The 26011-nt window shown below is 43.0% G+C and overlaps 1 protein-coding gene across 1 annotated transcript; it reads right to left on the bottom strand.

Moving 5' to 3' along the window:
* Positions 1 to 5005: 5005 nt before the first annotated feature.
* Positions 5006 to 20750, bottom strand: RGCC (regulator of cell cycle). Its single transcript, XM_075741749.1, has 5 exons — positions 20618 to 20750; positions 20259 to 20438; positions 10208 to 10315; positions 7273 to 7335; positions 5006 to 5606 (listed from the first exon to the last, which is right to left on the bottom strand). Exons 1-5 carry the CDS (start codon positions 20712 to 20714, stop codon positions 5599 to 5601), a joined length of 456 nt encoding a protein of 151 aa, XP_075597864.1. The 5' UTR covers positions 20715 to 20750; the 3' UTR covers positions 5006 to 5598.
* Positions 20751 to 26011: the final 5261 nt, after the last annotated feature.

The following is a 26011-nucleotide window of genomic DNA, read 5'->3' as shown; positions in this document are numbered from 1 at the left end:
GGCTTCTAAGAAAAACATGCATTTTGTTTCACGTCATAAACTCTATACATAAACAAACATAAAGCTACTGCTCACAAATCAGTTTTCCAAGAGCATAAAGCTATTAAACTACACACAGCCTTAAGAACCAGTCTATGAAGACAGATTGCCAAGATCAAAGCGTGATGCTGCACGAGAGCCCACTGAAGTCACAGCTGGAAAGTGTGAAATATTTGTGGGCATAAGCTCTTAGCGCAACCCTGCTGCCAAGACCCGCGGGGTGGAGAGCGACAAGCCCTATCCACCGTCATGAATCGCTCTACTTCTCAGAGAAATGAGAAAAAGCAAGGGAGAACATGATCACCCACTCAAGTTTAACTTGGATATTAAGCGAAAAGTCTCCTGAGATGTTTTAAATACTGTCCAGAAACTCCTATTCGTGTTGCGTGAGAAAGCTGCCCACCCTCACAACTTCCAAGACTTTCTGGGGCATGGATGGAGCTACGTACTGACACCGAGTTAAATCCCAGCCCGCCTGAGTCGATGGCTATTTTGCCACAGACCTCAGTGGCATCCCTTCGGTCCTCATTACAGATAATTAACCTAGAAATTATCTGCAGTTGGGATACTCATTGGCACAGTTCTAGAATACTTTAAAAAAAAAAAAAAAAAACACAAAACAGAAAAAACCAAAACCAAAATCTCCAAACAACCTGCTACACCAGCACGGCTGGCCCGGCTGATCAGGACGTGCAGGGCAAGGCGTGTGCGTTGGGCTGCCGACACAGAGCACCGGCGGGGAGTGGTGATACCCGAGCACCAACCTGGGGCTCCCCCTCGTTACCCTGCCCGGCATGGTGCAGGGACAGATGCTCCAAGTCACAGGGCTGAATGAAGCCGCCGTGCTTGCACAATGTGATGCAAAACCCCCAAAACAGGTCACCCCAGCCAGCTGGGTAGTTTTGCCTCTGCTCCTCCAGCCCCACAAACTGTTACACTCTAAGGCCAGTCGTAGGCAGGTTTATTTTGACACACACACTTTTCTTTAGGCAGTTGATTAAGAAGCCCAAGTGAGAAGCCTGCTTATCTGTAGTCTTTTGCAATATTCATTGTAGCAAAGGAACATCTTTGGGGGATAATGCAGCCTCCCTCTCCTGCTTGTAATGCTACTGAAGGAGCCAAGGGCAACATCCTGACTTCAGTGTTTTACCTAAGTGCTTAAGTCAGGTGGGATTGGTCCTGACCTGATTTCATAGGCTAGCAAGATTTTTTTTTTTTTTTTTTTTTTAGGAAATGTGAATCCTATGCAGTCTATATACCAAAATACTATGATTTGTTTTTTGAGACAAGAGCGACATTCTTAATTATAAATACCGATCTGAAATACATTATAAAGAGAACTGAAGGATGGCGGTTGATATTTCAGTAAAGCTCTATGAAGAAGACAGCACTTTCAGCTTCAAGCCCATTTAAGCATCCCCAAGCCTCCCAGAGAAGCCAGTGAGCTCTGATGCCTTGGGAGAACAGACGCACGGGCCTCTAGTCTGTAGTTTTTAAGAGCTGAACTGATGAATATTTTAGTTTCGAAAACATAGAAGTGAAAGAGCAAAAGCAACCAAAGTATTAGCATCCCTTTGTACTGATCTGCTTTAATTCCATGAGCCAACCCACAGCATTTAACTGATAACTTCGAATCTGTAAGAAGACAAAGACCTTGAAAAGATCTGTTTTACAGCTCTAAGCTGATGAGATATAGCAGCCAGGATCGTCTTACATTATTGTGAAGTTATTTCGACAACTAGAGCTGTTAGCCAGGCTGCAGTGAAGTCAGTAATGTAGGAAGCCTATTAAAGTAACACAGAAAACAGGAGTTTTCCCTGTTGAGAACACGGAGTTCGCACTGTTAGTACGCAGAGCTGGATTTAGTTCAAGAGCTGCTGCCATCATATTGGCTTTATGATACTCACTTTGCTTCCAAACACTGCAATGTTGGAAGTTTCTCTCCAACAGACTAGCAGATGTGATGTCTAGCACATTTAAGGACCTTAACATAAATGGAATCTCACGTAAGATGGGCTCCAGTGTGGTGCAAATACCTCTTGGACGGTCAAATGGGTCCATCCAAGCTGAACTCCGTCTCAGCTGAACTCCATCTGGGCTCGTCTACAGAGACCCACGCTAGGTGGACTGTTCCCTACGGCACTGGTGGATTCTTTTCACTTCATGCAGGACGTGAAGCAGCTGGACAACGATCTAAAAGCAACAATTAATGATACAAACTAAAAAAATCTGTGTTTGCAGACACAGATGTTTTCCAGCAGGCAGGAAAAAAAAAATCCCTCCTTTGACTTTTCTCTCTCTTTTATTAAGGGCTCAGAAAAATGTGCACATTACCAAGTTTAATATGTTACCACGTATCAGCTGAACCTGGGTGATGGCAAGCCCAAGATAAGACACATTAGCTCAAGCCGCAGTGATGGAGGTTTAAACTAATCCATTTAACCTTGAATTTGCAGTAGGTAAAGAGCATAGGTGGAAATAATTTTTGTGCCTCACCTTACACATATTAAGCTGTGGCAATGCATCTGCTTAGCCTAAGCTCCTCGTTTTCCATTTCTGGATGTGTGGCATTGTCCTAACAGGGCTGAGAGACTCTCTTTTGAATCCAAATTCAGCATCACAGCACGAGAGGAAGGTCAAAACAAGGATTAAAAAGTCTGGTTGGTCCATCGGGACAGCGCAGCCTCCAGCAATGCTCACTGGGGAGAGAGTATCGCAGGAACTTTTCTCAGCAATGCATTTTTCCATGCCATATGTAATTAGATGATGCACTTAAGTCATAAGCATACTCCAGTGAAATGACATCTACATTAGTGACTTCCTTCTGGCACAGCAAGATACTCAAAATTGAGCATAACAAAACTGGAGGGAATTCAGATCAACAGCTCCGCAGAAGACACTCCCAGATTTTGTAGCCGATGATCTCCAGAACCGCTGTATAAGCAAGCAGAAGCCTCCACCTGTTCATGCATAAATAAGATTAAAAAACCCAAACAGATGGTGACTTAATTCCCAACTCCATCCCCAACTGACATTACACAAAATGAGGAACATGCCTTGCTTTAAACCTTTGCTTATATGGGAAAAATCTTCAAAACTGAATGTCTGTAAGGACAATGCATTGCCATTCCAAAGTACTGTACTAACTCGGTGAAATCACTCTGTAAAGGGAGACATCCAACTTTAAATACTGATTATAGGCCCAGAGTGTTCGGCGGGGTCAAGCAACAACTGAACATGAAGAGGGAAAGTGGAAAACTCATTCCTGATACCTCAAACAATCTGAACTGACAAATGGAGGAACAAACAGCTGCCCATCTCACCTCACCCTACGATCGCTTGAGGTGGCCTCCTCTGAAACTCACGGCTTATTTAACACACGTGTAGTTGGAGTATCCTGCCTTTGGGACAGCAACATCCGCCATTCACCACCACTCCATCATTCACCCTACCAAAGAGTGTTAAAATGCAGAAAGCCAGCCAAAACTGATACAGCTATTCGAGCAGCTTTAAAAACACGCCTTATGCTAATGTTTCCTAAAAGAAAAGCCTGAGCTTGTCTCCTCTCTCCTGGTTCCCCTTCCCTCAGCTTCCACCGAAAGGCACAGTGCCTCTCCCTCCCCACGTAGCAGCAAGTCCTACACCAGCCAAGGGAATCCCCCTCCCTGGCTCCGCGCAGCAACACATCCCTTTGCATCTGGGAGTGGGGAGAAGGGCCAGGCTCCCCTCTCAGTTTCACAGAGGCAGCCAAAAGGAGGATTTGCTCCTGTGTGTTTATAGTGTAGTAGCAGTGAATTTCCACAGTGCTCTGGCTTTGCCAGAGCAAGCCTACCTTGCTGCTCAAAATGGGTTTCCTGCTGTGCAGAAGCCTCTAAGAAAGTCCCAGAACATGCAGAAGCACACCCCTGTCTCAAACTTGAACCATACCACCTTAATTCATTGATTTTATAGTTAACCTACAGCAACATGAAAGTTCACATTCCTAATCAGTTCACTCTATTTCTATTCTAAAGGACAATTTACCAACTGTAGGAAACATTGGCGTTTTTCGTCTTCAGAAACATACTCCTCCATCTTACATTGCCTTGCTGTCTGAAAGAAGGAAAAATCCCACACAACCACCTCAAGGTCATTTCAGACTGATTAAAATATACCCAGTTCAGAATTTCATTTTTTTACCAACAAATAAAACTGGAAAAATCATATGGTGTTTAAAAAGACCCAAATGATTTGGTCAATTTTTAGGAAATCTAAAGCAGGGAGATAGATTTGCATCATCCTCATGGTGTTCCCATTAGCAAACACACAGTAGAGCTTCCCCTTACTGCAAAAGACAGGTCCAAATCAGTCTTTTAAGGTCCCACCTGGCTTGTAGCTGTGCCACAGGTACAGACACATCCTTCTCTAGGCACAGACACAAAGATAACAACAGACCAAAGAGGTACAATATCTGAATTGCTCACTAGCCTGCTTTGGTCAAAATAAAACATGGAGTTCAAACGAGCTCAGCTCACTCGGTCTGAACAGATTAGAGAGCAATCGCATGAGCCGCTCAGGCAGCAGAGCTAAACGTAATGCCTGCAGCAGCTGGAGCAGAGCTCACATAATGACATCTCCAGTGCCTAACGCATATGGAAAGAATCAGGTTCCTTGTAAAAAATACAGGTTCACCTTCTACTCTTTCAGCATAACACTGATGACCAGGAAGCCTTTTTAGAGTGGTAGACTGTTTTGGACCCAAGGGTCTGGTATCAGAAACATCCAGACACTTAAGTATATTCGTAGTGCTACAGGATCTTCATACCTTTAAACCCGTGGGCCTAAATGTCTGACCTCCCAATTAGTACTTCATGTAGAATGGTATGTAATTTTAAAGCTAGCTTTTACATGGGGTTGGAAATAGGTGTTATTGTTCAGATCTGTACTAAGCCAATGTTATTTCACTTGTATTAAAGCAAATCTGAAGTAACCGTTTGACCAATTTTATTTTCCTGATTGTATTAATTTTACATAGTACAAAATTATCTTATTTAAGCAATTTGAAAACAAAACCAGGAAGTTCCACATGAAGCCAGCATAACACATTTTGTCTAACAGGAAAAATATACCCTTATCAGATATTTTAAAGCTCAATGTTTTCAAAAAGAGCTTAATTTGAACTTATGTTTCAGAGTTCGCATGTTCATGTGAAGCTTTCAGACAACTGGATTCCAATGCAGGGTTTATTTGTGTACAAAAATATATTATAATGGAAAAAAGCATTACAAGTTCTCAACTATATAAAATTACAAATATATTCATAAAAGCAACTTTAAATTAAAAATGAAGCTATATTTTAAAGAAAAATACAGCTGCAATATTTAAGCTGTCTTATTCCATCTGCTGCAAAGTAACAAAACTGATGTTGCCAGTTAAATACTTGTAGGAGTTTATGAAGGTAATGTTCAGAAGGTGAATATCTGGGGTAGCAAAGTTATCAGACAAGGGCAGCAGTTCTCAGTGACTGATGTCACTTCTTCAGAGGACATTGACAGGCAAGCACAATGCCAAAGATTCATTTCACATACCTGGAAATACAAAACAAGACCGTTAAGTTCTATATTAGATAAGATTCCATGTTGCTGACATACCAGACATCCTATCTATGCCCAGCTTGCTAGACTGCCTGACAGGCCAAAATTATGCCTTTTCTTAATTAACACAAGAGACAAAAGGTTAGTGTGTAAAAATTTAAGGCAATTACTGTTCTAATAAGTGCATTAGGCTTGAAAAGGCACCTGTACAAAGTTTGGTGTAACTTCAAGCCTATAAATACAACTCCTTAAAATTGTGATGATAAATATCAGATGGAAGTTGGACTTTTTCCTCAGTTTCCATGTATGACAAAGATAGTGTATCACTAAGACAAGTGACACCATGTAAATGAGACTCTGCTGAAATAACTAGAGATTTGCTTAGTTTGGAGGAAAAAAAACCCCACAAAAACCACTACAGCAGGTGGCAATCCCTGGCTTCACCTTAGATGAGCCTTGCAAGGGGACAACAAAACCAGTATACTATTGCCCCTTAAGAGTTAGCTGCAACATGGCTGTGCAAGATACACCAATGTAAATATTTGGTGGTTTGGGGCTTTCATTGCTCTGTGCAAACCTTCAAACTCAGAAGTTTTTCAGAAGAGCAATCGGTCAATAAGGTTTCAGTGGTAAAGATGGAGTTAACTCAAGCATGTGTCCATGACAGAAGTCAGGAAACTAGAAATGTATTTTAAGTAAGAAAAGTGAAACCAGGATTAAGATAGAAGACAGCAGGGAAGTAGGAAACTCATAAGGGCAGCTGTAATTGAGTTAAGTCCAAGGCAGATGGCCAAGGCTTCAAGAATTATAGGGAAGGGAAAATACCTAATGAATACAAGAAACTCTCAGTTCATAGTTTATGGGGGCGGGGGGGGGGGGGGGTGTTCATGCTGCTGTTTAGGTCTAGTCCTACAGTTTTTTGTTTTAGGCTCTATAGTCTGGTTCCATACAAAAAACCCAAACCACAGTATCACATCTGTAACAGCACAGGAAGAAGCAGAAAGAATAGGCAGAGTACATGGTTGGGAAGAGGAGAGCATTTTTTGGTTTTGTTGTTTTTCTTTTAAAATCATAATGAAGAGCCTAGTACTGTAACTGGAAAATAGAATTTCTATATAGTGAAAGAAAGAGTTACCTAAATTCCCTTCCTGGTAAAGACAAGAACAAACAGGATTTGACATTTAATCTAAGTCAACAGATGCAGATATCTGCTCCTTAATTCTTTCATAAAACAAAGTCTTGAATAAAAAGGTTTCCCTCTCCTACAGTTATTCCTCCAGTTACTTAGCTTTATAATGAAGAAACAACCCCCCACTTTTTAGCTGAGTTTTGAGTATTTAAGAAAGTGATGTGTACTTGATCTATACACGTCAAGGAGGAGTGAATTGCAGCTGCCTCAAAGGTGAGGACAGAGGTTCATCGGTATACAGCCTTTGTCACACAAGCTAAACTGCACGCTGTGAACATTCAGGCAAAGACCAGAATTTAGTTTATTTTACCTTCTTATCCAAATAATGATCCATAGGACTAGCAAACTAAAATGAAGCCACATTACATAAAACTATTACTACCCTTTGCTTCTCCCTCCCCTACACATTGGCTTTCATCACTCTTTGACAGTACCAAGTGAGATGTAGCCTACTAAAAAAAATCTACTTACTTGCTAGTGTCCTGTCAAGATCAGCAATGAATTCTTCCAGTTCTTTTGTGTCTCCAAGCTTTGCTGCAAAATAAGAGACTGTCAATACTGCTTAGACATGACATCTTTCTCTGGCCAAAAGAAACAATGGAACCACACAATCCTCCAAATCACTTTCAGTGGTATCAAACAGGCTGTGGATGATTTTCAGTAAAGTTCAATAGGGTTGCTGCAGTGTCCAAATGCATTCTTAGAAAACAGGGGAGACTGAATTAAAATTCTAGTTTTTATAGTTTTCCATTTGAAATAACCAAACCAATCTTCTGTTTGGTTTCCTTAAAAAGCAAAGGCTGAAGTGGAAGAAAAAAAAAGCTGTACGTCAACTAATCCATGTCCTTTCTACTGTGGGAGTCTTCCTTATTGCATCTATTCAGATACCGCATTCATGGCCCTAATCAAACCTCATCCAGTTAGCTCCCAGTCATACTCAAATCTAAGCCTCTGAAAACATGTCAGTATCACTGGTTTGCTGTGATGTCAGATCCTTTGATCTTCGCCCATACGCTATAAATTTGGATCCAAACATCCATCTAAATTTCCACTCCTGAGAACATCACTGGTCCTATTGAATCTAGTTTTACTGCAAGTGGCTTCCTTATCTCATTTCTGTGGCCTATTCTAAGCCAGTTCCAACTCTATTTCTGTCTTTTTGCTCTCTCATCAGGAAGAGCATCTTGACCTTTAATATTACTCCTTGCCAAGTATTTCCTGACAGTCTAACTACTCTTTTTTGCTACTTCTTAACTATTACTCATTATTTCTCCCTAGTCTCATGCTAATTAGAAAGAAAACATTTAACTTGTTTTTGTGTGACTGGTGTGGAGAACTAGAGGCCTGTCAGTCTGACCAGGGAAGGTTATGGAGCAGATCACCTTGAGTGCCATCACACAGCATGTACAGGACAACCAGGCGATCAGGTCCAGTCAGCATGGGATTATGACAGGCAAGTCCTGCTTGACAAGCCTGTTCTCCTATGACAAGGTGACCCGCTTAGTGGATGAGGGAAAACCTGTGGATGTTGTCTGCCTGGACTTTAGTAAAGCCTATGACACTGTTTCCAACAACATTCTCCTGGAGAAACTGGCAGCTTATAGCTTGGATGGGCGTACACTTCACTGGGTAAAAAACTGTCTGGATGGCCAGGCCCAAAGAGTTGTGGTGAACGGTGTTAAATCCAGTTGGTAGCTGGTCACACATGGGGTTTCTCAGGGCTCAGGACAGGGGTCAGTTCTGTTTTACATCTGTATCAATGACCTGGACAAGGGGATCGAGTGCACCCTCAGTATGCTTGCAGACAGCACCAAGTTGGGCAGGAAAGTTGATCTGCTTGAGGGTAGGAAGGCTCTGCAGAGGGACCTGGATAGGCTGGGTCAATGGGCCAAGGCCAGCTGTATGAGGTTCAACAGGACTTATTGCTGGGTCCTGCACTTGGGTCACAACGACTCCCTGCATCGCTACAGGATTGGTGAATAGTGGCTGGAAAGCTGCCGGGCAGAAGAGGACCTGGGGGTGTTGGTCAACAGCCAGCTGAATATGAGCCAGCAGTGTGCCCAGGTGGCCAAGGCGGCCACCAGCATCCTGGCTTGTATCAGCAAGAGTGTGGCCAGCAGGACTAGGGAAGTGATTGTGTCCCTGTACTCGGCACTGGTGAGGCCGCACCTTGAGTACTGTGTTCAGTTTTGGGGCCCTCACTACAAAAAGGACATTGAGGTGCTGGAGCGTGTCCAGAGAAGAGCAATGAAGCTGGTGAAAGGTCTGGAGCACAAGTCTGATGAGGAGTGGCTGAGGGACCTGGGGTTGTTTAGCCTGGAGAAGAGGAGGCTGAGGGGAGACCTTATTGCTCTCTACAGCTACCTGAAAGGAGGTTGTAGCCAGGTGGGTGTCAGTCTTCTCCCAAGTAAGAAGTGATAGGACAAGAGGAAATGGCCTGAAGCTGCACCAGGCAAGGTTTAGATTGAGTATTAGGAAAAATTTCTTCACTGAAAGGGTTGTCAAGCATTGGGATAGGCTGCCCAGGGAAGTGGTTGAGTCACCATCCCTGGAGGTATTTAGAAGACATGCAGATGTGGCATTTAGGGACATGGTTTAGTGGTGGACTTGGCAGTGCTAGGTTAACGGGTAGACTTGATGATCTTAAAGGTCTTTTCCAACCAAAACAATTCTATGATTCTATGGTCACTGTGGAAAAGACATGAAAGCATGGAAAACTCTTGAATATCCATCTGAGAACACCAATTGTAACAAAAGCACCATGTAGTACATACTTATGACTGTTCATTTATTGATATGTCTACTCCAGAGTTAATCTAAGTTAACCTGAATGAAACAAGCTCCTGGGGAGTTAGATCAGCTGCAGGACAGAAGCCACTTTTAAACAGCATGGCTACAAAGGAGGAAGGAATTACTAATATATAGATTGTATCAGTAGTGCAAGCTCTATATGGACCTGAGTAATTGCATTAACTCAAACGGCAGCATATAGCTTCAGAGGAGTCACCTACTGCACCCCTGCATTCAGGCTAAGTATTTCTGTCTATAATGGGACACTTAAGCTACTTAGTTGCTTCAGTAAGAAGTAACACAAGTTAATTCTGAAGTGAAGTATTCTGTAAGGAGTACCACGATTCCTGATAAACCAAAAAACTCTTATGTAGTTTGGTGTTTCAAAATCAAAAGAGTTGCTGGGTCACCCCTGAAGAAGTGTGGATACAGTGTGCTATTGCTGTTTGTGATCAACACAATAATACTTGCATCTGTAGTGTGCTTAACAGTAATCTTTAGTTTTGTTGTCATTTTAAAAAAAAGAGTCAATGCATGCATGTGAATCCTGGTTTACAGAAAGAAGCCTGCATAGTTGAGAATTAGGAAAAAAGTCAACAGTTAAAATTAAGTTTACCTTTACATGGAGTTACTGATGGAGATGGCAAGCTTGGAGTAGATGCAGTTGGAGAGTTAAGCTTCTCATCACTGAGGCTGAAACTATTTCTGTAGAGTGAATCTGCACCTGTAAAAAAGTTACATTAAAGTAAAATTAACCCTTTCTGCAATTTTGCAATAGAGTTAAAAAAAAAAAGAGAGAAATGAGACATTTCCTACATGGGCTTCAACATCTGTAGAACTCAAATTTATAGACTTTACAGCCAGAGACAAATAAATCATCTACTGTGTGAAGGCTGTTGTTCCCACACCTACTGTCAAAAAGCAAGTAGTCCTAGGCCCAGTCCTCACCCCCCAGTAAGTAAAGTGTCAGCTTTCCCTGCAGTCAGCATCATTTGGAAAATATTACAGGAATGGCAATTATTCCACATCCACTGAATTAGGCCTGGTATGACCTGCCTGATTCACAATATTCTGTGAAATTCCGATTACCCAAATTTTTCAAAAGCTATAAAAAAGCTGAATAAAGAGGTCCAGGACAAGGACAGTCCCCCAGAACAAAGAATATATTCAGCATTGTCCTCATCCCTGAAGCAAACTCTCCCATTTCTCCGTACTATGCTGCTTTAGGTCTTGTGCTCTAGATAAGTTGTATGGCATCTTTTAATTTTCTTTTACTCTAACTCTAGAGTTTGCAAATCTTTCGTACAGATTTACTGATTTTCTGCAATCTTATTTTAGGTGGTCTTTCAAAGAAAGCTTTTATATGCCATGGAAAGCAACAGGAAAGGTTCCAATACCATTCTGATATTCTTGGATTTTAGACAAGGTCTTAAGTTTCAAAAGTTTAAGAAAAAGGATCTTTTTCTTGTCTCTTTTCATAAAGAGTTCCATGATGCACAGTGCACACAAAGTATTAGTCATGGCTCCACTGGAAGGAGGAATTGTCATTGTGTCAGAGACACTAAAACTGCTGGTTCCCACAGTTTTGAGCCAGTGACCCAAAAACTGTAGTTCTGCAAGAAATAAACCATTGTAATGTGAACATGGCAATAGTCTCCATTCATTTGGCACACTTTCTAGGAAATAAATGTATGTCAGATTATATGGGGTGGTGACTACCACTGCTTGCCACTGAGGCCAGCAATTTTGCCTACCTGCAGCACATGTAGCATTTGTCCTTGAAGCCCCAGCCTAGGGGGTGGTTACACTGCATTAAGTCCATTCAAGTCAGTTGTCACACTTCCTTGAATGCCCATCCCATTTGCTATGTCAGGAGATGACTGCCTTAGTTCAGTTGAGGGCATCTTGCTGAATTAGCAAAAGGGGGCAGGACCACAGACTGCCTTGCCAAGATCTGCATATCTACACCTTCACTGAACACCACTACAATGTTTGCAGATAGCAAATGCCCCCTCCCTGGAAGCGCTCAAGGCCAGGTTGGATGGGGCTTTGGGCAACGTGGTCTAGTGGAGGGTGTCCCTGCCCATGGCAGGGGGCTTAGAACCAGATGATCTTTAAGGTCCCTTCCAACCCAAACCATTCTGTGATTCTCTGAAATGTAGAGACTATCCTCTAGCTGACTACTCTACTGTAAGTTCCACCTATCTTTGGGAAGAATGCCTGTCCATACCCGATCTCCTCTAGCCTGCTGTCTTTACCAGGACAAAAACACCTTCCATAGGAGTATACAGGTACAGTGACAAATCAGACCAGACAGGACAAGTGCATCTACTAAGCCTGTCAGATGTTTACCCAGCCGTAGGCTGATTGTCCATTTGTTTCTTCTATGAAAGCTTCCAACCCTACCTCTGTTGCAATACACACTGAAGAGGCTTGTGTGAGAAGCTTCAACCTGGAGCATTTTTCCTTTCACATGCACGTTGACCCTCTACAGTACTGTTATCTTTCACAGTTCTCTCTGCCATTAGCTCGGATCCTGTTCCAGCAAATGCACATGCTACCTGCAGCACTGTGCAAATGTCAGCCATGATGTGAGCGACATCTGTTGCCTGGGACTATTGCTTGCCCAAATCAGCCACCAGTTGATATTTCTTGTTTAGAAAGAGAGGTATGCTTCTTCATACTAGCTTTTTGTTGTAATTTCTTTATCTTCACTCTTAAGTGCCTCTAAGCCTCTAAACCTGAGTAGACTGAAACCAATCTATTTGAAATTTCAGATACAAGAAAGATTTCATGAATACAATGCAGAATTGAGATAAATTTTAGATAGAAAAATGGAAAAAAAAAAAGCTATTTTAAAAGTAGCCCCTAAAAACATAAAAAACAACCTACAAGGGCAGGAGGAAATCTGACACTGCTCTGCAATGATGTGTGTCACCAGTGTTGTACTATACAATACAAACCCTGTAGATTAATGGATTGAAATTAAGCATTAAAGATATGACAAATTTCCTCCTGAAATGAGCTTACAGACCAACTTTCTACTAAAGCCAGACTTATTTTCAGTCAAGATGCAAACCCTAGTGAACAAGAAACTTCAAAGGAAAAATTCTAGCTGTTCAGGACAAAACCCCTACCATCACAAAAGCACCAAATAAATTGTAACATCTCACACAAATAGTCCTGTAGCCAAGAGTACAACTCACTGAAACACTGACAGAACAGACCAAAGGTGAAAAGCACTGTCCAGGTAATGTACTTGAAAAGAGAACAAGAACTTTCAAATGATTTCATATTTTAAAGGTTTTTAGAGCTCGTTGAATTAATAAAAAATAACACTCACCAAACTGAGTGTTCTTTTAATGTGGAGTCTGTGCTACTAGTATCCAGACACCAAATGTAGCGATGCTGGGAATTTATATTACAAACCAATCGTTCTCGAACACCATATCTAAAGCTTCAGTTGCTCTTATATACAGCCAGAATAAAAAGTTCTGTGAATGCTTGTGACGGCAACTCAAATTGCAAAAGCTTTAATAAGCCATTTAAATTGGCTGCAAACTATTCACACAATTCTTTTTATTTCTATCCATGTACATATCCAAGCTAGCACTCACCTTTCTTTTTGCAGTTTTCTCTCCAAACTCCTTCTATAAGCAGTTGAAAGTACTGACTGCTCACCTCACAGTGTATTGAAACCAGAAAATGTTATTTCATACTGGCTTCAACAAACCTTATGCTGGGAAATATTTACAACTGGGCAAAGAGAAAATAAGACAGTACTGTTGCTTTAAATATCTGAATGTTTTTCTTCCAGTTTCAAAAGGTGAAATGTTTTCACAAAACAGTATTGTCTTCTGATGGGTTGCAATATTAATAGTTTCAGGAAAATATCAACATTTATCTTTCTCAAAAAGCAAAAATATACTTTAGCTACTGGCTGTGGCTTACATGTGCCACCAAGCAGCAGAAATACTGGTGATTGAAAGAGGAATGTAATGACTCTGCCATCAAGGTCATTATAACTGCTGAAAACAACGTACTGTTAAAAAAATACTTGTGATATCCATCACACAAAAATACTCACTTTGGCAAAGTGTGGCTGTAGGGCAGAAAGCTCTGGAAAAACGACAATTTAGTCCTTGCTCTCTACTAGCTGCCACAGCCAAGACTTGCCCATTCACCTCCAGTAACAGCCCTTGGAAGATTTCCACTGCCACACAAATACAACATCCCCTGCAACCCAATAACCAGAGACCAAGGATCTCTCGTCACTGTTGTCCTTCCTCATCCAGCCCCTTCTCTCTCACTGTGATGCAAGTTTATCTATTAGTCATTACTTATGTAATGTAATTACTAATGTAATTAGTAATTACTAATGTAATTACTAATGTAATACTTTGTATTTTGATTCTACTGCCTGCACACATATATAAACTATGCCCCTTCAGTTGTTTTAGAACATGCTCCACAATACTGTCTCTTTAAAATAAAAAAGACCTTAAAAATCTGAGATTTAAGCTACTGAGTTGACTTACATGAGTTAAACTAAGCCAATAGCTGCAAAATTAGGGGGTTGGAATAAATATGGGTATATTTTACTTTGGCAAAGTAATCTGTAGTTAGTATTGACCTTTGCTGTTCCAGTATATGGTTAAACCACACAGAAAAACCATGGCCATACCATGTAAATATAGAACGTCCCCATGAAATGAGCAATTGAAAGGTTCTGGGCAGTAGTTAACTGAAGGAGAAAACCCTCAAACTTCTCATTTTAAAACAGACAATGGAAAAGTTCAGCTGTCTGTCATCTTTAATATTATGCTCTTTCTAGTATGATAGTTCAGGATACAATTTTAAAGAGCACTGAGTCGGTAAAAAATTTACTGCAGTTTCCAGTGGGGAGTTTTAGAGGAAAAAACTAAATTACACTCCTAAAGTTTTCAGAGAGGAGCTTTAAAATTCCACTTAAGTGTCTACAAGCCATGAATTTGTTATAAAACAATAGTTCAGCATTTAAGGAACAGACTGCACAACTCATTCCTAGTCAGAATATAGCCGACTTGCTAAAATAATAAAAAGAGATAAAGTCAGGAATTTCCAATGGCAACAGTAGAAGTGAGAAATATTCACAATGCAAAGAGCTTGTTTCACAATACACATGTTGCTGCCCTCAAGGATAGTGTTTATTTTTATCATAATCACAGTTACACTTGGCTGCATTGTGTATTTTTCACGTTTTTTTGCCTAGCTAACAAACATCTGTTCCAACACTGACAGAAAAATCACACCTTTTCACTAGCTACATGTCTAGGCTTCATGATTTAAGAGATTTCAAATCACATAATTACAAGGAAGTTATCTAGGAAGCCTGAAATTCAGATGTACAAGCGTGTTTTCTCATTATATACAAAGCCTACCTTTCTACTCCCCCCCCCAACTTACTATCTGTGAGACAGTGTTTCCAAATCCAACCTTCCCCTTTACTAATGCTTCCTTTCCAAAGTGTAAGGGAAACGGGTATGCTGGAGAGGTAAGAACAGGAAATCTTAAAAAAAGCACATTTCTCATTAAATTGAAATACCTGGAGAGAAGCCTAGGCACCTGGAGTTTCTTACTTTTTGATGTAATTTAATAAAACATTATTTCTCAGATGATTTAATAAAAAGGTTATTTCTCCATGAGAGTCTTGCTTCATTTTTTGCATTATAAATATTCCATTACCTTCTTGTTAGAGACAGGCGATAAGAAGTTTGCAGAAACAATCTACTTCCTTAAAACGTTCTCTTCTTCATCATACAAGACTGGGATTTGCTGCTAAAACCAAAGGTTCACCTTCCCCACATTCTATCTCTCATAGCAGATATGCCTATGGAAGAGTTTAAGAGTGGTGCAGCCATACACTGATGGTTTCAAGATAAACTCTACCAAATTCTAGCGATGCACAGATCAATACCTTTGCTAAGACTGCAGTAGCATCTTAGCCTACAGCAGTCCCCGATGGCCCCGTCCCTTCCATCGTGATTTTTATCTAGTTATTTTTTGAGTATGTAAAATTTTAACATGCACAATGCCTTAAGGCAATACATTTTACAGTTTAACAATACACTATGAGAAGAAATAGCTCCTCTTTTTCTTGAAACATGCTGATTTAATTTGATTTCCTCATACTGGGTGAGGTAGCAGTCACTTTCTTAATGTCACTTAGGATTTTCTGGAAGACTAGCTTGTCCCCACCCAAGTCATGTCTCCTTTGGGTTCACAGTCCCAGTCTATTTAGTCACTTGGAAACTATTTGATTTCTTCAATCATTTCTGTTGCCTTTTTCTACAACATATTGCAAATGTAAGCAGGCTCTTCAGGAGGACAGCTGCAGTATTAACAGTGGCTTATGCTTCACCTCTAGATAGTGGAGGCATTAGAACAACTACACAGAGACATCCATGGCATATAACCACGAATGCTTGCATTACACCAGGCATTGGGTACTAATGGATATTGTACAACCCCTTAGTAAACCTGCACCTGCTTGATTCTGAAATTATAAAATTAAGAGTTCTAGATGCAGTCAAGGTCTTTTGTGGTGTTTAAAAGCCAGAAGGTATTACTCAGAAAGCATTTACACACTCCTAAAAATAGCTATGAAGATGCACTCCTACAGCCTACAGTGTAGGAATCAAATCAATATTCTGCAATGCTTTTAACAGAGAGGCTGGAAGCTGAACCTGTCTCAAGAAAACACATCTGGAGTTAGAAGTGTGAAACATTTCTGAGAGCAAAACAGATTATCATTCAGCTTTTTGGTGTTGGTAAAGCTTTGGCACAAGAAATGTTAAAGCACTTCCCACAACCTCTCATAAAGTCCAACTTTCTATTCATTATCCTAAGCCTAAACTTGGAAGACTGTCCTGACATTGCCCTATACTGTACTAGCACAATGCACTGAGCGGACATACAATTTACACAGGCAAGCCTGCACTTTTCTCTGCAAGCTTATTCCAACTCACAAGAAGCAAATGAGATCTGTAAGAGTTTGTCAATATAGCTGCATCTACACTAGTGGCTTTTGCCAGCACAGCACTCACTAACACAAATCCTATTTTAACACAGCCAACACATACTGTAAACAGCAAAGAGTTATGAGGTATCCCTCAACTTAGAAGTTTCAGCATGATTAATAACCTGAAGTACAATGCTGTTGTACTTCGATTCAGTTGAATACATCAAATTGAAACATAATTGGTACTCACAGTCCAGCAACAAAAGGATGTGTGTTGGAGTAACTCACCAGTTGCATCATGATTTCCAGCACTGACCCAATCAGCTGAAGTAGTTAACATACTTGTGGGCCAAGAACGAAGATCATCATTAACATCTGCACACGTGAGCCTTTCTATAAGTGTAAGGTTTAGTGTCCATTGTGTTATGTACAATACTTAACCATGGCCAAGACAGACCTCATCCAAAGATCGTTTAGTCACATAACAGGACAAGGTGTGGAAGAACCAAGTACTATCATGCTCATTTTCCACAGCAGTGTCTTCAAACTCTTATTTTTTCTTAAGAGCCTGAAATATGTAATGTAAGAATTTCAATTAGTACTTTTGGAGCTACCTCCCTCAAGAGGAGATTTTAATGTTAGAAGCAATATTTGCAGGATTAACTATATTGATAAAGAACTTTTGCAAATATTTCTGTTAAATTAAATGGGCTCATCCTCATGGCAGAAACACCAGGGGAGGAAAGGCTTTCCCTACCCCACTGAACAGTATTGCTTGTGTGTGACCACTTGATATTTATTACTAACTTCTTGCAAAGTTGAATTCAAGACTGATTCAGGGGCCCCGAAACAAACAGTTGCAACAGCTTAAAATGTTACCGCCCCTTCAGTCCCACCCTAGACTCAAAAGATACCACTGCAGGAGTGGCTGAAAGATAGATAGGCCTAACCTTCAGCCACACCGTATCAGTTAGGAGGATTAGATTAACCAACGAACAAGAGGAGACAGTACTAAAATACGATAGCCTGAACTGTTCTATACATACATGACAAAATGTACTTGGAATAGTCTTGGCACTGGATAACAAGATTTTGCAAAGGCATAGTCTTCATGAACGAGAGGATCATTCAAACTATCCACAGATAATATTGTTGGAATTTCTTTTGCACTGCTACAGATTCATGTTGTCAGAACTTGCTCTTTCAGCCCAGTTTCTCCTTGATCCTGCAGTGGTGTTTAACCTAAGCATTACCATGGGAATAGCAAGGTAATGAATTCAGCACTACACTTGCACTAAACAGTATAGACCAAAGGAAAGGTAAACCTAGGGGGGGGAATAAAACCTTGAGTTTGAACAGAAAGAGCCTGGGTAAGTAGGAAGCTCCCTGCATCTATTCTTAGAATAGACATAGGGAGCGTAGCTGGATTACATCAGATACTGGAGCCTGTTTTATAAAGGAGCTCTTCATAAATCTGCAATTCCTCCCCCAGTCCTATAACTTCAAAATAAGTTGTCTGCACTGAATGATGCCTTTAGGAAGAAGTGTTTTACTTGGCTTTTTCTGAGAAATGAAGAGAGCTGGCTATTTTTCTGTTTCCCTTCCCTTAAACATATCCTCATACGCTTGACACTGTTCGATGCCAACAGGTCACTCCTAGTGCACCCTCCTGGTCCAGTATATACCAGTGTCCAGAAGGCAGTGACTTTGATTTCACCAGAGCCACCTTTCAAATGATGCATCACCAAGGGAGAACTCCAGCACAGGATGGGATTTGGAAGCTTGACAAGTTCCTCATACAAGATCCTTGAGGACTTTATATAGAGCCATCAAACTCTGTCTATCCTGCTATCCCATTAATGCCTTCAGACTAAATCAGTGCAGATTTGAGACACAGATTTTTATTTTCCAGATCTTCCTGAAGATCTGGTCTGCCTATTTACATGAGCATGCTGTTTCTCACCAGGTCTCCTGCCCTACCAGAGAACACTATCATCTTCCTCCAAAGGTCCTTCCTGCCAATCTTAACAGAGAAATTTTAAGCAGTATTTAAGTCTTCTGAGCCACATCAGACACGCTAAGCAACTACAGTTGGCTACCCATGCAAGAAGAATAAGTTCTTGATACTGTGGGGCTTTTTTTTATGGTTTTCTCAACAGTAGATTATTTCACTCTATCATTCTAAGTGTCTCGTTTGTGATGAGACTATGTGAGAGGTCAATATATTGCAATACTGAAAACTGCCCAAGAAATAGTAACATGAGGGCTGTGTTGCTACAGTTAGTAACAAACTTAGATTTGTAACACAGCTCACATACTTCATCAGCTTGACTCACAAAAGACATACCTCACCTTATACACCCTCGGCCGTCCAAAAGGCTAGCACCCAGCCTAAAGTGGGCACACATTTCTAAATCTTCCTCAGAGGGAGAAAGATACAAGGAGTAATTCACCCACAACATTATGAAACAGCTATTATCTCCACTGACTACAGAAAAAAAAAGGCACTGCTAGGCAAGGTATCCAAGTTCAGGGCAGGTAAAGCATTACCTGTCAATGAAATAAGATTAATCCTACCCATGATGATGAAATAAAGGATTCTGATAATATAGAGAGGCTATACTCTCACAGCTTAAGTACTAGGAAGATCATATCAACATTTTAGTGCTAAGTCAACAGAACTGCACAGTAAGTCCCTGAACTGATAAAATGCACAACAGAAATTAAAGAAGCACTTTTATTCTAAATAGCCAAAAAAAAAGGTAAGTTTCACAAAGCTCACTGTATAGTTAGGAACTAAAATAGTGGGTATAGTTTGTTTTTATCAGAACTTACTTCTGACAAAGTAGCCCTTGAGTCTACTGCTCCTGAGGAGAACAGCAGTTTCCAGCCTCACTGTCTGGAAGAATAAAGATGTTCTCTCTCCCTGATTAGCAAAAAATAAGAGAGGTAAAACTTTTTTCCAAGTTAACTAGAAAAAACTTAGTTCCACTTCTATGTTTTCTTGCTCAAAGGAGGTCTTAAGTCGGTTTCTGCTTCCCACCCTTCTTGTGCTGTGTTCTGCATGCACCATTCATACATGTCCCGTATACTTTCGTGCAAGTTAACTTAAAATTATCACCTACGAAACACTGATAACACTAAACTAGAAACCTGGATGAGTTTCAGTCTCTTCTGGAAAGTGCACTTTAGCTTAGTCTCTTTCGACTGATACTTCGGCTACTGAGATAGGTTAACAGGGACTGTTGTTGTAAGGGACATTTTTGTGGGTTTGTTTTTTGTTTTTTTTTTTTAAGAAGCCGGGATGCCTCGGTGTTTCAGCGGCCGGGCTGGCAGCTTCAGCTTGTTCTGCAGCGAGCTTCCCGGCTCTGGAGGCGACCCTGCTGTGGCTGCTCCCCAGTGAGTCTCGCCCTCCCTCCCGCCTTTGCTGTTCAACAGCAGGAGAATAAAACCAGCGGGGCCAGACTTCGCATCCTTGCGACTTCTAACCCAAAAAGTAAATGAAAGAGCGTTGATGAAAGTCGGGTTTCTCGTTTGGAGATCCCTGCTTCTTCTTTGAAGGAGGGGGACGCGCTGATTTAATACCCGATTTTGATTCCCCCCCCCCCCCTCCCCCGGGACGGGGCACGGCCGGGACAGACGGACGGACGGACCGACCGACACTCACTCTCCGAGTCACTGAGGCCGCTGCCGTCGCTGACGCTGGCGCTGCTCCGCCGCTTCATGCGCTCCAGGTGCTCGCCATAGTGGAAGCGGCGCCGGCCGGCAGGGCAGGAGAACTCCTCCAGCACCGCGTCGAACTCCCCCAGCGCCTCCGCCAGGCCTCCGCCGCCGTCTTCCCCCAGCGCTGCCGGGCGGCGGCGGCAGCGTGAGGGTCCGCCGGGCGCTGCCCGCCCCCGGACCCCCGCGCTGTGAGGGGAGACCCGCCGCCCGCCCCCCCACACCCCTCAGCGTCCCGAGCCCCCCCACCCCGGCGGAGGGGAGGGGAAAGGGTCCCGCCGCGCCCCCTCAGCCCGCCGCTCCCACCTTGACCCGTCGGCCGCTGGGCCTGAGGAGACTTCATGGCGGTGGCGGGCGGAGGTGCCCCACCACCGCTGTCACCCCTGCCTCCCGCCGCCAGCATAAGCGGCCCGATACTGCCGCCGCCGCCTCTTATAGCCCGCCCGGGCTGGGGGCTGAGGCGGAGGAGGCGGGAGGGGGAGGTGGCACCGTGGCCTGGCCCGGCCCGGCCGTGCCCGGCCCGCCGCGGGGGACTGGGCGGACGGTGCAGGTGCGCCGTGGCGGGGACGGTCAGCGCCACGGCCTGCAAACCGGCATGGATGCTTGGCCGGAGGCTGGGGTTTCCAGACGACTGGAGTCCCTCTAGCAGTTCACCGCTACTACAAGTGGGAAGTATCGCCCCTCGTACTCCAATCGGCACCCCTGACAGCAGGATCATGTCTTCTTCTGGCTGGTTCGGTTTGCTAACCCCAACTATTTGTGGTTCGGGAGGGGGTGTCCACACTGGCATTGTGCCCGGCTCCTGTTGGAGGGTACAACGAGCATCCAAGCCAGCTGCAAGGAGGGAATCACAAAAACATATGGCTGGACCATCCTTACCCAGCCCCATGGCTGCTAGTTGCCGTGGGTACGGCGCAGGAGGAGGAGGCAGCAGCCCGCCTTGCCTCGCTTGGTTTACCCTTGCAGCAAGCCTGTGGCCTCGCACGCCACATGGCTTCAGCCACCGCCCCCCATTGCCACTTCCCCATCGCTGCCTGCCGTCCCGTGTTCTGCTGGCATCTGTCTGTGGTTATTGCTCAGCTCCATCCGTTAGTGAGCTATGAACATGGCCACGGCGGCAGCTGGGCCCGTTCGTTACAGAGGGTGACCTGAGGAGAGGAGCAGATGGCGGGGGTGACATGAGGAGCTGCTCGGGCATAGGGAGCCGTGGCCCCAGCTGCGCCAGCCAGGGCGTTCTCTCTCCAGGGCGTGGAGAGCTTTCCTCATTCTTAGGAGAAGATATTAGCACGTGTCCTGAAGTCAGGTTAACCTGATGTTTATACATGCCATAGCTACCGAATATTGCTCTTGTGCTGTCTCACTCATTTTAAATAAAAGCTGTCTGAGCAGGTAAAATACCAGTTCTGTTAAATACTCATTGGGGAAGACTGTCATATTTAGTTACAGCCAGTAACACTGAAAACAGACATCAGGTGCTATTCCATGCGTATGCGTCAGGAGCTATGATTATGTTTGTGTGTTGATGAGAATATCTAGAATTAAAATAGAAGAGTTGAGGACAGGGAGAGGGAAGAAAAAAATCTCTGAAACTTCTTGACGTTTTCAGACATGTTGTCATTGCTCCTGCAAGATACAAAATGAGAAAAACAATATTCTAGACAATAAACCATCTGTATCTAACAGATTTGTTCAGTTCTTACTGGCTGATGTGGATGCATTTATTTATTTTTGCAGTGGATCAAAAGAAGTTCTCATGCTGAAGTTCAATTGTTATTTATTTTGCGGCTTCCTCCTTTCTTGCGTTCTTCCTCTGATTTTCTTTCTGCTAATAAAAGTGGCTACAAACAATCCTTTTTGAAGACCTTAGTGATACAGATGGAAAGCAAGGTTAAAAAGTAGGGAACAAGGAGATACGAGGACACGACGTCAAGAGCACGAGCAGGATGAAAAACGAGACACAAGGCAGAAAGGACAACTGTTGAGTACATGACTAAGTAGTACTCACAGCCCCAAAAGACCTGGCCCTGCAGCTGCTAGCAATTCTCTTTTGCCCAACCACCTAGACAAATGATCAACCCTACTATCCACACACATCCCCACCAAGCACTGGTTATTTAGTCCCATGCTTGGTTGTATAGCAAGACATGACATAGGGGAAAAAGATGTTTTAGATTAAGCTTGAATCTATCCATTTGGTGAGGAATACAGGCAAAATAACCAAAGGCTAAAAGTCCTCCTGTGCTCTATTACTTCTAAAAATGGTCAAGCAATCTCACGGCTGCCTGGGACAGAGCCTTAGGTCACGTCACATGCAGGAAGGTGAAGCTGTACAATAAGGACTGAATTGTTCAGGGGCCTTGCTGCCACAAAAAGGGGAATTACTTGCCCTATTTCTTCCTTCTTGTACTCCTGGCGTAGACCTCCTGCACATCTTTTGTGGCAGGTTTGTCTCATCTTCTGCTGAGCCAATTCAACACGTTAGAACTGCAGAAAACTAATCCAGCAAAAATCATAGAATGGTTTGGTTTAGAAGGGACCTCAATGACCATCTAGTTCCAACCCCCCTGCCATGGGCAGGGACACCCTCCACTAGACCACGTTGCCGAAAGCCCCATCCAACCTGGTCTTGAACACTTCCAGGGAGAGGGCAGCCACAACCTCTCTGGGAAACCTGTTCCAGTGCCTCACCATCCTCACAGTAAAGAATTTCTTTCTAACATCTAATCTAAATCAACCTTCCTTCAGCTTAAAGCCATTACCCCTTGTCCTGTCACTACACTCCCTCATAAACAAAGGTGGTCCCTCACCATCTTTCCTGTAGGCCCCTTCAGGTACTGGTAAGCCGCAATTAGATCTCCCCGGAGCCTTCTTTTCTCCAGGCTGAACAACCCCAACTCTCTCAGCCTGTCCTCACAGGAGAGGTGCTCCAGCCCTCCGATCAGTTTTGTGGCCCTCCTCTGGACTCTCTCCAACAGCTCAATGTCTCTCCTGTACTGGGGCCCCCAGAGCTGGATGCAGTACTGCAGGTGGGGTCTCACAAGAGTGGAGTAGAGGGGCAGGATCACCTCCCTCGACCTGCTGGTCACACTGCTTTTGATGCAGCCCAGGACACGGTTGGCTTTCTGGGCTGCGAGTGCACATTGCCGGCTCATGTGGAGCTTCTCATCAATCAATACCCCCAAGTCCTTCTCCTCAGGGCTGCTTTCAATCCATTCCTTGCCCAGCCTATAGTCGTGCTTGGGATTGCGCCAACCCATGTGCAGGACCTTGCACTTGGCCTTGTTGAACTTCATGTGGTTCACACGGGCCCACCTCTCCAGCCTGTCAAGGTCCCTCTGGATGGCATCCCTTCCCTCCAGCGTGTCGACCACACCACACAGCTTGGTGTAGTCAGCAAACTTGCTGAGGGTGATCCCACTGTCCATGTCACTGACAATGTTAAACAGCGCTGGTCCTAATACCAACCGCTGCGAAAGTGAGTAATTTTCTGTTGGACTGAGTCGAATGGGCTCAGCTCAGGTAGGTGAGCTCCGGGGCTGATAAAAAGAGAGAGCGGATGGGGATGTGAGCAGAAGAAAGAGAACAACTGCTTCCCTGTAGTGATACAAGAGTTTATCCCTGGCCTTCTCTGTAAATTATTATTTTACATTCAAATTTACAGTTTTCAGAAAAATTTCTAGGCATGCTGAAGAAATTATTCCATAAACTTCCCTTCTTTACAGCCATGTGTTTGGGAATCTTCTTTCCTTAAGAAAACCTGGGCTTAAAAATCCTTGGTCAGGTTTACTGTTCCATAGACAATTCTCTTAACATTTCTTCCAGCAAATACTCATGTTTTCTGCTGCAGCTCATTCTTTCCTCTAAGCAGCCTGCGATTCCATTGAATGCAGCTGAGAATCAGCTGGTGAATTTTCATCTTCTGCATAAACCATTAGCTTATACATGAGGGAATAAAGATTGACTTTTATGCCTATCTGTTTTATGTTATAGACCATATAGCCGTGCATCTCCATAAATATTCTTGAAGGACCCCAACATGCTCCTACTGAATTAGATGCATTTTTGCCATTGATGCCAACAGGAGCAGCCTGCATCTGGCAAAATGAAGAGGTCACTTTTAAGCACAGTGCCCTGAAAAACTGCAGATGGATGCGTCAGGCTGCTCTTGTTTATCGGTGGAAACATCTAACGCAACTTGTAATGTAAACCTCAGCTACCGAATCCCTCCCTTCTTCTGGGCAGCCGTCCAAGGTGTATTTAAAGTGAATTTCTTCTTGACCATTCGACACAGTGTCTCCAGATCCTCCTCAGCTGGTGATGCAATGTTTACAGCGGTTTCCTCCTGCATTTTTAACCTCACAAACTTGTAAGCCACATAGCTATTTAAACCAACAAATCCTGTCTGCAAATATGCTTCAGGAAGAGACTTTTAAAACATCAGCAGGTACTCTGACATAGCCAAGTTGCAAGGCACACAAGGTACTAGTTTTCTAAGTGAAACATGGAGTAATTTGGGGCACGAAACCTTGTGTTGCTACACCAAAGAGGATCCTAGGACAGGTTTACACAGGCATTGGTGCTGTAGGTTGACTAATCTAGTGGTTTTCAAAGCATGGCCCAGAGATGCCTACAGATCCATGAACAACTTTGGAGGCATTCATGTAGGACAGGGAAAAAAAGAAAGGCAAATTCACTGGAAGTAGGTTAAAATTCACAGTACATATGCAGCCCCATATGCACATACGCAGAAACCGGAGCTGCAGGAGGGGGCAATTTGCAAGTCAGAAATGGTTGAAAAGTTCTGGTCTAATCAATCATTTCTTTTCACCACTTCAAAGATCAAGAGTACCCCAAAATATCAATCCTGTTGAGTAAGCACCATGTTCCCACAGTTCAAAGCAGACATTTTGTGAAATCTCATCCCATCTTCTCATTGGTATTGGTGCTAGACAAAAGCCAGAGTGACAGATCCCTGCCCATGGAAGCAGTCTGGAGTTTTGAACATATAATTTCCATGAGTCTTCTAATATTTTTCAGTCTGTGAAAATAATAATTCTTTACAAAATAACAGTACCAAGTGGTTAAATTAGATACTTCACTTAAAACCTGGGAATGACAAACAGAAGCAGCCCATCATCACCAAACTTTGAGCTGAAGGAAAACAAGGGAACCCAAAATTTAGACAGGTGTGGAGGAGAAAAATGAAAACTGCCAGAGGATGAAAAAGCACAGGTGCCAGCTAGACTGACACACGAGGAAATCTAACTCCTTGAGCCACAGAGCAGGAATAGACCAAACATCATCGGTATAACTTGTCTCCCTGTTCAGCACATCGCAACCCTGCCCTCGGGATGCTCTTTTGAAGTGAGACAGTGGTTAACACTCCAGTCTATTTTATCCTTCACACTGCAAGTGGAGTTGCCTGTGGGAGTGAATCGCTAAACTTGTTCTGTAATGAGGACAGCTGCCTAATTAAAACTTGGCTGAGATGAGCCATGCATTTTACGTAGGCTACCTAACTACCATCAGAGGTGTAACAAAAGCCTGTGACAAGTGTGTGACTTACAGCAATATAATTAATCTTGAAAAACTGCAAAAAAACCCACCCAACTTTTGCCAGAGTTCTTTCACAGGACTTCCCTTCATTTTCTCCCAACCTTTTCTGTAGACCTTAAACCTGAACCTGGACTTACCACAAAC

Source organism: Balearica regulorum, chromosome 1 (assembly GCF_011004875.1).
Source record: "Balearica regulorum gibbericeps isolate bBalReg1 chromosome 1, bBalReg1.pri, whole genome shotgun sequence".
NCBI lineage: Eukaryota > Metazoa > Chordata > Aves > Gruiformes > Gruidae > Balearica > Balearica regulorum.
Note: the sequence above shows the minus strand (reverse complement) of the source record. Positions and strands in the feature narration are given on the sequence as shown.

Coding starts and splice junctions, on each gene's coding strand:
- RGCC (XM_075741749.1), bottom strand. CDS start 20,714: ATGCTGGCGGCGGGAGGCAGGGGTGACAGCGGTGGTGGGGCACCTCCG. Junction 10,316..20,258: donor CGGCCTCAGTGACTCGGAGA/GTGAGTGTCGGT, acceptor ACTTTTTTACAG/GTGCAGATTCACTCTACAGA. Junction 7,336..10,207: donor ATCAGTAACTCCATGTAAAG/GTAAACTTAATT, acceptor CTTATTTTGCAG/CAAAGCTTGGAGACACAAAA.